The sequence below is a fragment of the Ctenopharyngodon idella genome, chromosome 2, assembly GCF_019924925.1.
Source record: "Ctenopharyngodon idella isolate HZGC_01 chromosome 2, HZGC01, whole genome shotgun sequence".
Taxonomy (NCBI): domain Eukaryota; kingdom Metazoa; phylum Chordata; class Actinopteri; order Cypriniformes; family Xenocyprididae; genus Ctenopharyngodon; species Ctenopharyngodon idella.
The window spans coordinates 19,416,816-19,431,809 of record NC_067221.1 but is presented as its reverse complement, the minus strand read 5'-3'; the positions used below and the strand labels follow the sequence as shown (position 1 = coordinate 19,431,809).

The 14,994-nt window shown below is 36.5% G+C and overlaps 2 protein-coding genes across 3 annotated transcripts in view; one reads left to right on the top strand and one right to left on the bottom strand.

The window, feature by feature from the left end:
• The window catches only part of cdc73 (cell division cycle 73, Paf1/RNA polymerase II complex component, homolog (S. cerevisiae)), a 34,219-nt gene that overhangs the window by 7,865 nt on the left and 11,360 nt on the right, over nt 1-14,994 (bottom strand). The window contains exon 10 of the mRNA XM_051860544.1: nt 14,463-14,527. Coding sequence (XP_051716504.1) covers nt 14,463-14,527 — 65 coding nt within the window. The remainder of the gene's footprint in view (nt 1-14,462; nt 14,528-14,994) is intronic.
• Nucleotides 2,386-13,489, top strand: LOC127494562 (beta-1,3-galactosyltransferase 2). Of its 2 annotated transcripts, none has more exons than XM_051860557.1 (2): nt 2,386-6,125; nt 8,529-13,489. In XM_051860557.1, exon 2 carries the CDS (start codon nt 8,580-8,582, stop codon nt 9,723-9,725), a length of 1,146 nt encoding a protein of 381 aa, XP_051716517.1. In that variant the 5' UTR covers nt 2,386-6,125; nt 8,529-8,579; the 3' UTR covers nt 9,726-13,489. The 2 variants fall into 2 exon arrangements, with proteins under 2 accessions (XP_051716517.1, XP_051716523.1); XM_051860563.1 differs by having other exon boundaries at nt 2,387-6,125; nt 8,641-13,489.

The following is a 14,994-nucleotide window of genomic DNA, read 5'->3' as shown; positions in this document are numbered from 1 at the left end:
AAAGTCCTTGAGAATCTTTTTTCATCAGTTTGACCCAAAAGATGCACATTTTATGTATAGCTTCCCGGAATCATTTCTGTCTCTTCTGTTAATTAGTTAATATATTAACTAACATGAACTAACCATGAGCAATACATGTGTTACTGTATGGACTAATCTTCATTAAAAAAAAATAAAGTTGTTCATTGTTTGTTCATGTTACTTCACAGTGCATTAACTAATGTTAACAAGATTTTAATAATGTATTAGTAAATGTTGAAATTAACATTAACAAAGATGAACAAATGCTGTAGAAGTGCAGTTCATTATTAGTTCATGTTAACTAATGTAGTTAACTAATGTTAACTAATGAACTTTATTGTAAAGTGTTACCGAAATGTCTTTAGAAAGCTTTACGTGTCTACTTTTAAATGAAGTTGTATTAAAAATATTATAAATATTGTTTGTGTAATCCATGTGAAACTAACAAGAGGTGCAGCCTTTCCTGTTTGAGCTCATATTCTGTAATGTGATTCCTCTGCTTTTCATCGAGTTTGGAAGACGCGCTGTGAGGAATAAGCCTTGTATTTACCTCAGAAGAAGAATGCAACGTGGAGATATCTTTTCTGACAAGCAAGTCTTTTGTTCTCACTTACATTATTAGTTAACGTGTTGCTTACATAAACTTGTACACATTTTACTAGTTGAACTATTGCAGACTAAAATGTGTGAAATTGACTGAAACTTGTTGAAATATATAGGCAGGTATTTCAATACTATATGTTTAAAGAAATCTAGATATCATATGACACAAGGATGTTTTTGTGCTCTGTAATATAAAACAGTACAATATAAAACTAATATGAGTTTCTACACTAATATGATGAATGTTAGAATGTTTAGACCAGTGTTTAGTGCATTCATGAATATCTGCTCAAATGTATATGTTTATAATGTGCTAAACAATAATGTTTCATAGTGAGGAGCAGCAGTGTGAGCAGAGCGGCTCGATCTGTTCAGTAAATGCTGCTCCATCTTTGCAAGAGCTGTGAGTTTGAGTCACTTACGATGTGCATTTGAAAACCGAAACGCGCCAAACATAGCATGTTTTTACTCCAAACTCACTTAACGTCAGTTGAGTGTTTAAAATAACTGCCATTTGGGACCTGAAGTAGCTTCTTATCATAAAATGAGGCAGACATAGCATTAATTACAGTATAGAATACTACAAAATAATATGTCGATTAGTATTGCATTATAAATATATTTAATTCTTAAGAAAATACCCAAAATGGCTTGAACAAAATAGATAAACCATATATTGTCGCAGTCGTGTGTTTATCGTCTTCATGTTTAATAAGTCAAAGCATTTTTATTTTCTTTTTATTCAGCTACAATGATAGCTGGATGCCTATGTCTATATTAGGGATTTCCTGAAGTGTATTTGATGAGTTTTATTACTTCTGTGAGGCATATTTGGACTTTCTGCATGAGGCGCCCTCTGGCTTTCAGTGTGAATGAAACAGACATAACATGTTTATAATGCTCAATGCCCACACCAACCTATTTTGGGTAAAAATAGTAAAAATAATACTTCTCTCTACCTGCATGTTAACATGGCACACTGTAGTTTTCCCATAAAATAAAAGTTTTCTGTAAAGAAATTATTTTAATTACATTTATTCTTAAAGGGTTAGTTCACACAAAAATGAAAATAATGTCATTTATTACTCACCCTAATGTCGCTCCACACCTGTAAGACCTTCATTCATCTTCAGAACAAAAATTAAGATATTTTGATTAAATCCGATGGCTCAGTGAGGCCTGTATTCAAAGCAATGACATTTCCTCTATCAAGATCCATAAAAGGTACTAAAAACATTTAAAACAGTTCATGCGAGTTCAGTAGTTCTACCTTAATATTATAAAGCGATGAGAATACTTTTTGTGCACCAAAAAAAAAAAAAAAACCAAAGTAACGACTTTAACAAAATAGTGATGGGCCGATTTCAAAGCACTGCTTCGGAGCTTTATGAATCAAATCAGTGACTCGGATCTCCTATCAAACGGCTAAACTGCTGAAGTCACGTGACTTTGGCGCTCCAAGTCACTGATTCGTTTCGCAAAGCTCCGAAGCAGTGTTTTGAAATTGGCCCATCACTGTATTGTTGAAAAGTCATTTTGTTTTTTTTTGGCGCAGAAAAATATTCTCGTTGTTCTATAATATTAAGGTAGAACTACTGAACTCGCATGAACTGTTTTAAATGTGTTTCTAGTACAATTATGGATCTTGAGAGAGGAAATGTCATTGCTGTGAATACAGGCCTCACTGAGCCATCGGATTTAATAAAAAATATCTTAATTTGTGTTCCGAAGATGAATGAAGGTCTTACAGGTGTAGAACGACATGAGGGTGAGTACTAAATGACATTTTCATTTTTGGGTGAACTAACCCTGTAAATGCTGTACTTTTATTTTTACTAATGAAATGGTGCTATTACAATAATTTTTGCAATAATTCTATACTTGCACTACTACTACTACTAATAATTTAGTCATTGATATACAAGCACAAATTTTTAGGCGAAATTGCACAGCCCTACAAGTAATCACAACAAACCTGGGGCCGGTTGCACCAGCTGGACGTACACCCGGTCATAAGTCTAAGCTTAACGTAAAATACGTTTTAAGTCCTGCGTAGAATTAATACCTATTGCACCATATGGGCGTAGCGCACGTCTGAGACTAAATCTTACGCCTAGTCAAATGTAGGTGTAAAGTGAGAAGTCTTGACTTGTTTCCATGGTGAAAATAAAGATAAATAAAAAAAACGTTGAGATGATGGCGCATCTGGTATACAGGCTACATGATCAGTGGGCTTTCCGGTGTGAAAGAGTAATGAGAGACCGCACCAATCCTAGATGCTAGATATATATGGTGACAGAGAATTTATTTTAAGGTTTCGTTTCAGCAGGTTGCATATACTTACTGAATAACGTTAGCTCAATAATTTTTCTTGTTTCACAATCCGAGTAATTTAATTTTCTTTTTTTCGGCTCATCAGTCATTTTTCATCTATTCATTGGAGCCAATAAATTCAAATTTGTAACCACAGTAACGCGAACGGCGTCTCAACTAACAGTGCTGTAGAACATGCCAGCATGTACGCGCATAGTCTACGCTAAGCGTACCTGCGCCTAGTCGTAGTTTTAGATGGTGCAACAGGTGTAAATATTTACCGGAAAGCTGGACGTAACTAAGTCCAGTGTAGAGCTTACACCCAACTTTTTTACGTCCAGCTGGTGCAACCGGCCCCTGGTGTTCTTTATAATTTAGTTAATTTGTTTAAAAAAAAAAAAAAAAAAAAAAAAAAACAAGCACATTACTTCTATCATTCATGTCTTGTCATTCATGTCTCAACCTCAAGGTCCTGACTGAGACCTGGATCAGACCAGAGGACCCTGCCACCTTTCTTGGAGGAGTTGGATGTGTTACGCTCATCCGTTCCTGAGGATTGTTCTCTTCTAGAAGTACTTGGAGACTTGAACAACTTCAAGGCTGCTGATTTCCACACTCTGCTTGATTCATTTGACCTCAAATGAGTGTCTACTACGGCTACTCACAAATCAGGTAACCAAGTGGACCTTATTTACACACGCTACTGCTCCACTGATCATACGCTGGTTACTCCACTGAACACCTCAGATCACGTCCTCCTCACTCTTAACCTCAACCCGGCTCCTGAAACAACGCACACTTCTCCACAGGTCACCTTTCAGTGTAACCTATGCTCACCCTTCCTCCTATCCTGTATGGTATCATCCTCACTTCCTCCCCCTAATCAGTTCTTATCACTAGATACGAACAGTGTTACTGATGCTCTTTGCTCCACTCTAACAGCTTTAGACAACTTTTGCCCCCTTTCATCCAGGCTAGCCCACGCCACCCCTCCGTACCATGGATTTTTTATGTTCTCCGCCAGCATCTTTCTAAACTCAGGGCGGCAGAAAAAGTGGAGCAAATTGAAAGATCCCACTGACCTTAATTTGTATAACTATCAGTATAACTATCTTAGTTTGTAAGAGTTCTCAGGAACCGCACTCCAGTGGTTCAAGTCTTACCTCTCAGAAAGTATTTCTGCCTTTTATAATCACTAAGCTGTCGCTCATCTTAATTCATCACGAATTAATTCAAGTTAATCAAGACTTAATTCAAGTTCTGCTAATCGATTAAGCTGACTGTACAATGAATATCTTATTTAGCCTACATAATATCTATACTTTTTTGTTAAAAGTTAAATTATAACGAGAGGATTTGAGTGTGTAAATCTCAGCACTGGACAAAAACTTGGGTGTTTTGGTGAATGCAGTGTTGGACAGCTGTCTTTCCTCATTCGACTGGTGTTTGGATTTCATGTGATTTCTCATTGTGGTAGTGATATTATGATTACTCAGTTTCATTAATTCATCTGATCAAAAGTAATTCCATTTTGTAAGATCTTTTTCATCTAAGTAATTCCAAACTTCTGGAGGCAGGCGACGACGACATGCTATAAAATACAATAAACTTGTTAAACACGCTCCACAGCGTCACCCAGTGAAATTGATTATAACTGCTAGTTTAAGTGCTTGGGATTTATCATGGATTCACTACATTTACGGCCAGCAAAGCAACATAGTAAAATTTGAATAGTATTTATTTTTTGAATAATAATTACAGATTGAATATTCGTGCACACCCCTACAGTATATTATACATTATAATTATTAAACATTATTCTTCTTCCAGGTCTCCCTGGAAGAAGAGATTATGATATCTCAATGGGATTTTCCTGGATAAATAAAGGATAAATAAAATATAACCAATTATTATCCACTATCGATCGCCACTTACACCAAATGTAATAAAATCAATGTCATTCTCGCATTTCAGTGATTGCCTAGTTATTTTTTTGGTATTGGCGTTTTAATCAGGCTACTTGGCAAGGGCAAGTAAGATTCTCTTGCGCCTACACGGAAAAAGTCTAAGACGCAATTTTATGCCTCCAGCTCCAAGCCGCCGCTGTCCAAACTGGCGTTACAGCAATTTTGCATCGGCCGGAGGCAATTACCAAACTGGTTCCATGTATATACTCCAGCACTGAAGGATCATGTGACACTGATGCTGAAAATTCAGCTTTGATCACAGGAATGCGTTATATGTTAAAACATTCCAATATATATTTTACATTGAAATTTCATAGCATTACTGTGTTTACTGTATTTTTAATAAATTCAGCCTCGGTGAGCATAGAAGACGTTAAAAAGGGGGAGGCGGGGAAATATTTTTTCTACAAAAGGGGGGCCCAGCAGAAAAAGTTTGTGAACCACTGCATTATCCCAACAGTCTGTCAGACCTTAGATTGATTAGATTAAGTGATGTTTGAAATTAATTATGCAAATCTGAAGATTGTGTCAATGTAAAGCACACATTCCTACAACAATAAAAAGGTAAAGACAAAGTACTAAAATGTTGCATATAAACTAGTTTATAAACACTAACCACAACCAGAAGGGAGGGTGCTCACTTGATCATATGGAGGAAAAGGGTGTGCGCTTGAAGCCAGCAGAGCTGTGCTTTTGCACCTCCCTTCCCCCAGCTTCTTTTCTCCTAACGATCAGAATAGCATAGCAGCGCAGCACAGCACAAAAGAAGAAAGCCGCACACAGCATCATCGCTGTACAGGAAAAAGGTACTAAATCTGCAAAGAATAGGGGGTGGACGCCTTGCCTAGCAACATGAGAAAAACTGAAGTGCCTTCATCCACTCTGCATCCCATCATGCCTTAGTCAGCGCTCGACAAGAGAGAGGCAGTTAGCGGTTTTACAAATGGAAATTATGAATGTGTGAAAACCTAAAGGCACGGCCAATCTCTGGGCTACTAAATCAAAAATCATCTGTAAAATCTACAGGAATACAAGCTGAAAATTAAGAGATGAGAAGCAAAGGAGTGGCAAACAATAGGAGGAGGATGAGATTGGTAAGACGGAAGCTATAAAAAGGTACGGGACTGCTAGATCAATCAAACCAAATATCTTCTGACGCTGGTCTACCTGACGTTGTGCTGACCTGGATTAAATGTGTGACCTGGAAAACCTGTTTAAATAGTAAGTCAAACTAAGATGCCGTGATGACATCTGTGTGTGTGTGTGCACGCGTTTTTTTAAAAATCTGGTTTCTGGCTAAACATGGGGAAAAAAAGCATTCAGTCTCTGATGTGTGTTCTCACAATTAGCTAGTGACAACAGAAAGGCTGCAGTGTACACTAGATCTAGAATTAGGAGAGAAAGGAATATAAATAAAAACTTCAGCTACATGTTGCCTTATTTACAGCTGGTATTAAAGAGAATGCACCCGAAAATTTAAAATTGTAATTTATTCTGTAATTTACTTTGTCTCCAAAACTTCTTGGTTACCAACATTCTTCATTTACCAAAATACCTTTAAGTTCCACAGTCATAGATAAAGAATTTTTTTTTTTAATCAAGTTTAAAATCATATTTTCATATAATTAATTTTCAGATTACTTCTAATTTAGTACATATTTCATTTCAGCATTTGATATACATGTGTTTTCACCATCTTTAAATTAGTGCGATACAGCAGGCATATAATATAATACAATATAATATAATATAGCTCAGAGTTAAATAAAAAAAATAAATAAAACAAAAAACTGACTTAAAATAGAAAAGGAGAATTTCCTGAATTTCCTGGCAACATAATTTCCATAAGTGAATAAAGACTTGGGTTGCGCCAAATTACCCAGAAGACTCGCGCTCCGAGCTGCCACCTGAACTGAGGCATTACAGCGATCTGACACGTCACATTTAAAAGCGTCATAACGGCATTTATTGTTTGAATTTCATGATAAAATGGACAGAATTTGAAAACTGAAACTTTAATTCTTATCAGAAGTAATAAAGCACAAATCTTTTTGCAATTATTGGATGGGAGGCGATACAAACAATATTTGATGTAGGAAAAAAAACGCAGACCTGGCAACCCTGGCTTGAACTACGGGTGATTCATAGGGTCAAAAAGAGCCTGCTTTAACGTCACTATTTTTCAACTGTTAATGCGTTAAAATTCAACACAAGAGAGATTTTTCACACACCGTATGAGTTGCAGTCTGAACACGTCTTTCCGCACCCTTTTGATTGACAGGATATAATCGGCCCTGACCATCGGCAGTTTTTAAACAATCGGCCGATGGCCGATAGTGATAATAGCAGCTTTTATCGGCCGATACCAATTGTTAGCCAATACATCGGTGCATCTCTAATTAAATTATATTATATTATATATAGAGATGCACCGATGAATCGGCCAACAATCAGTATTGTTTTGTTTGTTTTTTTTTCTACATTAAAAATATAATTTGTGGCGCCTCCCATCCAATAATCACAAAAAGCTTTGTGCTTTGATACTTCTGATAAGAATAAAAGTTCTCAAATTCTGTCTATTTTATCATGAAATTCAAACAATAAATGCCGTTTTGACGCTCTTAAATGTGAAGTGACAGATCGCCGATAATGCCTCAGTTCAGTCGGCAGCTCGGAGCGCGAGTCTTTTCTTCCTCTTCAATGCAAATTATATCTTGAAAAACATGCATGAACAGCAAAGGTATGTTGAAAGATCTAGTACAACTTACCGGAATGTATCATGTCTCATTGAATCACTTTATTTGGGTTTCAACCGCGAAAAGACGTCAATAAAACAGCTTGTGAACAATGTCACATTTACCTCAGGAATGCTTTCCAATGTTCACAGTTTCTTAGCTATCTATATTTAACACACTAAAGAGGAGCTTATTTACTGTTAATTATGTTTGTGTAAATTTGCCATGAAGACAACAAGTGCTTATGAAAACTACCTTATGTGATACTAAGTTTTTCTGTTTTTGTTTTTTTAACAAACATTTCAGTTTTTATTTGAGTGTAATTATTATATTTGAAAATAAACAGCAGCTGAATATAATACCTCTGTTCTTAATTGTAACCTCTAATATTGTAGTGTACCAAATGAGAGGGTTCCCTGTATAGTTTGTAACATTATTTGGGAGAGATTTTTTTTCCTTAAGAAAAACCAAACTTAATTGTGCGTCCATGTCCTCAAATAGCAAGATTGCAGACCCTGAAAACACAAGCATTTTGCATGCTCCAGTATGTTTAGTTGACAAAACCGCACCATTCATTCACACAGACTTCATATTTAAATAGTTTTTTTGTTTTTGTTGTTTAATATGCATAGACACCAACCCATATCACAATTTGAGTAAGTGTATAGACCTACTTTTGATTAATCAATCAATTTTGCCAAATTTCATAACATTCCACATTATACAGCAAATTCCATTTTTATGACTGGATTACGTGATTCCGAGAGTATAGCCCACTGAGCTCTGCTTAAAAAAAATGCCATAGTTAAACCCATAATACACAAAATATATTGCAACTTTCGTGTAGTAACATTAAGTAAATAAATATCTTCAACTTTCTTAATTGCAGGTTTCCGCATATAGGGACCAGATCTGTATACATTTAGAGGCTTGACAAATCATGCGATGGAAGAACAGATACTACAAAGTTGCCCTTTTCCTCATTCTACTTGTGTTTGTAGGAGGCCTCATTACTCAGGGCCAGCAGCGACCCTCTCAAATCACCCAGGAGATATCTGCTACTCAGTGGTTTCAAACCATTAAAACCTTCTCCAACTTCACCATGACGAATCCAAACAGGTTGAGAGAGCTAGAAGCAACCCCTACCCCTCTAACATCAAATGAAAATGTAATCTCAACTTTGGATGCTTTGAACATCAGTTCGAGTGAAGAGATGAGAGCGGCAAGGACACTTAAAGTTGAGCCTTACGAGTACATCCTTAATGAGCCGAATGCATGTCTGCTGCGAGCTCCTTTCTTAGTGATTTTGATTGCAGTTGAGCCCAAGAGAACCGACGCCAGGGATGCCATCAGAAAAACGTGGGGCAACGAAAGTATGGCAGGAGACTTGGGTTTCATCCGTCTGTTCTTCATGGGTGTAAATAACGAAACCCAAAGAAAGGGCAGCAAACTACAGCACACAATAGTGGATGAAAGTCGACAGCATCGTGACATCATCCAGCAAGATTACAGGGATGGATACAACAACCTTACTCTCAAGACGCTGATGGGGATGTACTGGATCACAAAGTATTGTCCCGAGGCCACATATGTCATGAAGACAGATACTGACATGTTTGTCAACCCTGAATACCTCATACAGAAAATCCTCAAGCCAAAGGGGCAACTAACACAAAAGTATTTCACAGGACATCTCATGACAGACTACTCCCCAAACCGAAACAAAGAGAGTAAATGGTATATGCCCCCAGAAGTGTACCCTGGTAGTCAATACCCCACCTTTTGTTCAGGAACTGGGTACGTCTTCTCAGGTGACATGGCCCAGAGGATATATATGGTGTCTCTTAGCATACCCAGGCTGCATTTAGAAGATGTTTATGTAGGTATCTGTCTAGCTAAACTGAAGATAGAGCCAGTGCCACCGCCAAATGAACAGCTGTTTAATCACTGGCGAGTGTCCTACTCCAGCTGTAAGTACAGCAATCTGATCACTTCCCATGGGTTTCACCCCAATGAGCTGATCCAGTACTGGCAACACCTGCAGAGAAACAAATACAATCCCTGCAATAGCAAGACGAAAGGGTAAATGATTTAGTCATGCTTTTTTGTGGTTTTTTTTTTTTTTTTTTTTTTTTTGGAATTTTTTGACATAACAGATTAGAGCACATGAGGGCTCTGGACAACTTTACCTTATCAGTTTTTCCATTTATGTAATATTAATGATAGGTTATCTTCACAAATCTGAATGATTAAATGTGTATAAATATGCAGCTGCATTTAAGATCAATTTTATTTTTATAGGATTGTAAATAAGCAGAAAAACAATAAAATTTTCTAACAATAAAAATAAAGGGGGTCACCTTTTTATCTTATCAATCCACAAAGGCACAACAATTGTAGCATTTATCACCGGACAGTAAAATCTTGACATTCATGTTATGGTCAGTACAGTAAAGAGAGACCTCTTCCATCTCCTGAAACAGCTACCTTCAATGAAAACTTCAATGTTCAAACTAAACTAAAATCTAACTTGATAAATGCAGGAAAAGGGACAAAGATTTTAAAAAACCTTGGTAAAAAGTTTGGTGGCATTTTATATCAAGTAAAAAAAATAAATAAATAAAAAAATAAAATATGGGGGATATTTAAAGCCCAGGACATACAAAGTCGACATCAAAAAACTAGCTGCGACGAAAGCTGACTGTGTTATCGCCTCTCGTCGGCTGCATCTCAGCCAAAGAGCTGTGCTTGAACCAAAAGGACTAAAGGCAACTGTCAACTAGCATGTGCGTTCTGCATCTGCATGCAAGTAAATATCAGTCTATATCAGCAGGTATCAATAGTCTATTTTTATCATCCAAAAAGGAAAACCGAAACTAAGACTGCAGATATACAAACCGCAAACAAAGCAGCGCTTGCTTACCATTCTGAATATTAATAACACTGATCACTTTCTTCTTTCCAGTCGGCTCATGTTATTTATAAAAAAAAAAAAAAAAAAAAAAAAAAAATTTGCGCATTCGAATGCTCATGTAAGATGACAAAATTATAACAGCCTTCTGTCTGTACAGTCTCAACTTTTTTGCACGTTTTCATCACTTTCGCTTTTATTCTCGTGCATTGACTCGTTTGCTAAGCTGAAAAGCTAATCAGAGCTCGCTCTCAACGATGGCCAGATGCCGATTCAGCATGTTGAATCGGCGTCTGGCCAAAAAACCAGACGCCATCCAACTAGAGCCGAAGGTGTGGAACTTGGGGTCAGCTTGGTGTATCCCAGCCTTACAGCCCCCAATATATGTCCAGCGAAATTTAACAACTAAGTGTGACATTTTAAACTAAATCTGACCATAACGAAGTTTGTATGGTGTTCATTCCAGAGGCTCGCAATAGCGCAAACTTTCATTGGCTGTTAAATACCTTTAAACTGGCACTGGTCCAAGATGATTTTGTAATAGACAGGTGTGCTCTGGGGCTTCACCTTCTTTGACATGGAAATCTTTTCAGGTTTATTTCTTCACTCAGTCCGTCAAGGTCAGACAGTAAAATGTGAACACACTGCTTTATAGTAGAAAATAGTTATAACTGAAATTCTGATTTCTGAAATTGAAGAACTGACCCTTGTTTTTCACTGTTTAATACTTAAAGGTGCAATTTGTAATATTGGCTGCAAGGGGATAAAATTAGGGTATTGCAGACCAAATGCAAAATATTGGAAACTCTGCAGGAAAGTTGATCTCTAGGGCCAGAGTTGTTCAGCCCTGCTCTAAGCTTATGCGGGTTGCCAGACTGTGGACAAGCAACATAAGCCCAAGTTTCCAAACTAATCTTATTTATTCATGTTTTAGTACACCTCAGGTCATAAAGCTTTTTAAATGGATGCAAGACTTTTTAGGTCAAGCAGAATCTGCAGTCTCTGATCCAGTCCAGTCAAAAAATTATCACGATAAAATTTCTCATATCAGTCGATATCGATAATTATCACGATAAATGTAAAATCTTTATTTCTTTCAGGTTTAAAGGTAGATTTTTGTAAAATATGTAGAAACCAGAGTTAATTGTGGTTTTAAAATATACTTTATTCAGGAGTTCACACTTGCATAGAATCAGATATAGTATAAAATATGCACATTTTGGCGTCCTATCCGAGAAGAGCGCTGCGAGATCAGAATTTGGCCTGAACTCAAAGCACTCCCTCCCTTATCCCTGACTGGGATAGAAGTAATCGAGAGTGAGGAGTTGGGGTGGAGGAAGGATGCTGGAAAAACTGTTGTGGAACAAAGGTAAGTTGGCTCTATATAAAAGCGTCCTCTCACGCTGATTGGGTAGATTATCTGAACGCACTCCTCCCGAACATTAATAAAACATTTGTCAGAACATGACAAAAACTTGTTTATAAAAACATTTATAATGATAAAATATTTTCTACATCAAAATATGCATGAGTTAACATGAGAAAAATCCTTTTCAGTCTTTTTCCTTAAAAGAAATATCTTAAATTAAAAAAATTAATTTCTTAGTTTCTGCATGTTCTAACAGGTGATAGTTTGTGTTGCCTGACTTTGACTGCAATATTATTAATATTATGGGTTTTGTCTTAGTAATGCACATTTGGCAGTAGCTTGAGTTGACAGTAGCAGTAGCTTGAGTTGGGATGCAGAGGTATATTTATGTTCATTACGGGAAAATTTAAATACTGTGACTGTTTGAGTTAGGGCTCTACTTTTATTCAAATTAACCACTGGTCATCCATAGTATCATATATTTAGGTCATAACCATATAGCACCTCACTACCATGGTAAAATTTAACTATGGTTTTTATGGTATTTATGAAAAACAGTAGCCCAAATACATTATTTAGTATAAAATACAAATGCTAGCTTAACAAAAACTACTGTAATTATATTCCATTAATACATGTCTACATTAATAATATTAAAAAAAAAAAATTATATGAATACCACATTTCTGCCATAATACCATGGTGCAGTTCAGGGGTGGACTAGCCATCTGGAGCACCGGGAGTTTTCCCAGTGGGCCGCTGTACAATGTAGGCGGCCAGTTAGTGTTACTACAGTAAATCCATGGTAAATGATGGTGATTTGTAGATTGAAAAGCCTTCAAACTAGATTGTTCACGGCACAATGTTTCTCATGTTTGTCAGTGCTGTTGAGAATGTCAGTGCTGTTTATCTGGTTTAAACTAGTTTAAAAATCACAGAGACATTCAAATTTTTCACTGAATTCAAGCGCTTTTTACTGGATCTCACCACTGTTTAGTGGTCGCTTGATCAAGACGATCAGCGAGTAAACATCTGCTCTAGTAAGCTCAAGCTGCTGTTTGAGCAGAGCAAATAAATGGTCCGTGTGGCACGGTTCAAACGAGTAGTGCAGTTTCTTTCCACTTTAAGTGCATAAACATTATATCAAACATTTTACAAACTTTTGTTATTGTATCGAAAAATTATATTGTGATAATTATCGTTATTGCTTCATCACCCAGCCCTAACTGTTATTTTTGTTGTCGAGTTTGTCATGTTAGAAGCGTGCAGCACATTGCATATTATTTACATATTCATCTAAACACCTACTCCCAGCGGCATGGGTGGCATTGGAATATTTGACAACCGTATATTCAGGTCGATAGAACTTCTGTTAACCCCAAAGTAGGCTTGCTACGGCAGTCGGTGTCAAAAACATTCCTCGTCGTGGAGAGCGCAGTTCATGGTTGCATAGCAATGACAGATGCCACGGGAGCACAAGCGCTTTGAAAAAAAGGAAAAGCGTGTGGTTTTTTGACGAGATATGTGAAAGGCCCCATAAGCGGTTAAAAAACAAACAAACAAAAAAACACCGTATTACCGGTGTTGTCACATGTCGATTAACCGGTGGGAAAATTCTCACCGTCACATCCCTACCCCAAAGCAAAAAAAACAAAACAAAAAAACAAACAAAAAAAAGAAAAGAAAAACACCTTTGCTTGAGAGTACATCTGGGCCTTGAGGCCGAACAATATTTGTCATTCGCAGAAGTTTAACATGAGTAATGGTTTAAAAAAAAAAAAAAAAAAAAAAAAAAAAAAACACCACTTGATTTTCAACTCCTTCAACTGCTTTTACAGCACACGTAAATGTAAAGCAATGACCAACAAACTTTACTGTCAATTCTGAAATGTTTGTTAAAGTACTATGGACCAAGTTGCAGTTTCAGCTGACACACAAAACAACCTATTGTAAATACAGTTGCCATGTATCATACAAATGGGCCATGGTTTAACAAATCCCTGTTACTATAGTTCATTCCTTCCTATAAGGAAAAACTTAAAATAAGGCCAGAAACCAGAAACTTATTAGCATGTAGATCTGGGATGGGAAATGTCAGCCGCTGTCGTGCAGTTAAGCTCCAACTCTAATCAAACAAACCTGAACAAGCAAATAAATGTCTTCAGGAATACGAAGGCTACAGGCAGGTGAGTTTTATTAATGAGGGTTGGAGCTAAACAACCCAGGACCAACGATGCCCATCCCTCTACATGCTTTCGAGTTTCTGGACTTGTTTGAAGATTTTCTTTATAGGAATAAATGTTATTCCTATAACTATAGTAACCGTGATTTGTTAAACCATGGCCAGATGTAATCACTCATATGGTGGAACAGTTGACACATAGATTTACCCATCTACAAAACAATGATTTTGCTAAACCCAGAAATTATCTTTCCAATGAATTGGTATATTAACCAATTTGTTTCCTCCTCAAAATATTGCAGATTGCATCTATGGTACAGTTATATCAAAAACAAACAGGATGCATAACATATGAACTTACCGTCACCGACTTCAGCGTCATACCGTGATAGGTTCCCATAGTGTCAATTTTGAAACCCTCAGTTTCTGTTATAAAAAAAAATAATTTTTTTTACATTTCTTTAAAGTAACATTTCACTCTCCAGTAAGCCTTCTTTTCAGGGGCTTCATTAAGTAGATAATGATACATTTAAGGACCTCTTCACAAATTTCAGATCAGAGTTTCCCAAACCCCAAGAGTTCTCTAACAGGTCACCCAGCCAATGGTTTAAAAGGAAATAAAGAGGAACATTTTTTTTTTTTAAATATCTGTGCACATATTCTATTATATTAAAAATGTTTTATTTGCATAAGATGATGTTGATGGGATGATATTTTGCTTAGTTTAAGGACGGTAACGGTTTAATGAATAATTTAAATATATTTATATATTTTAAATAATTATATTAAATTAACTAAATCAAATCTACACCCAACATATACCACACATGATTTTAATGCACCGAATGCTGATTTTAATGCACCACACCCTTCTTTTAATGCACCACCTTAGC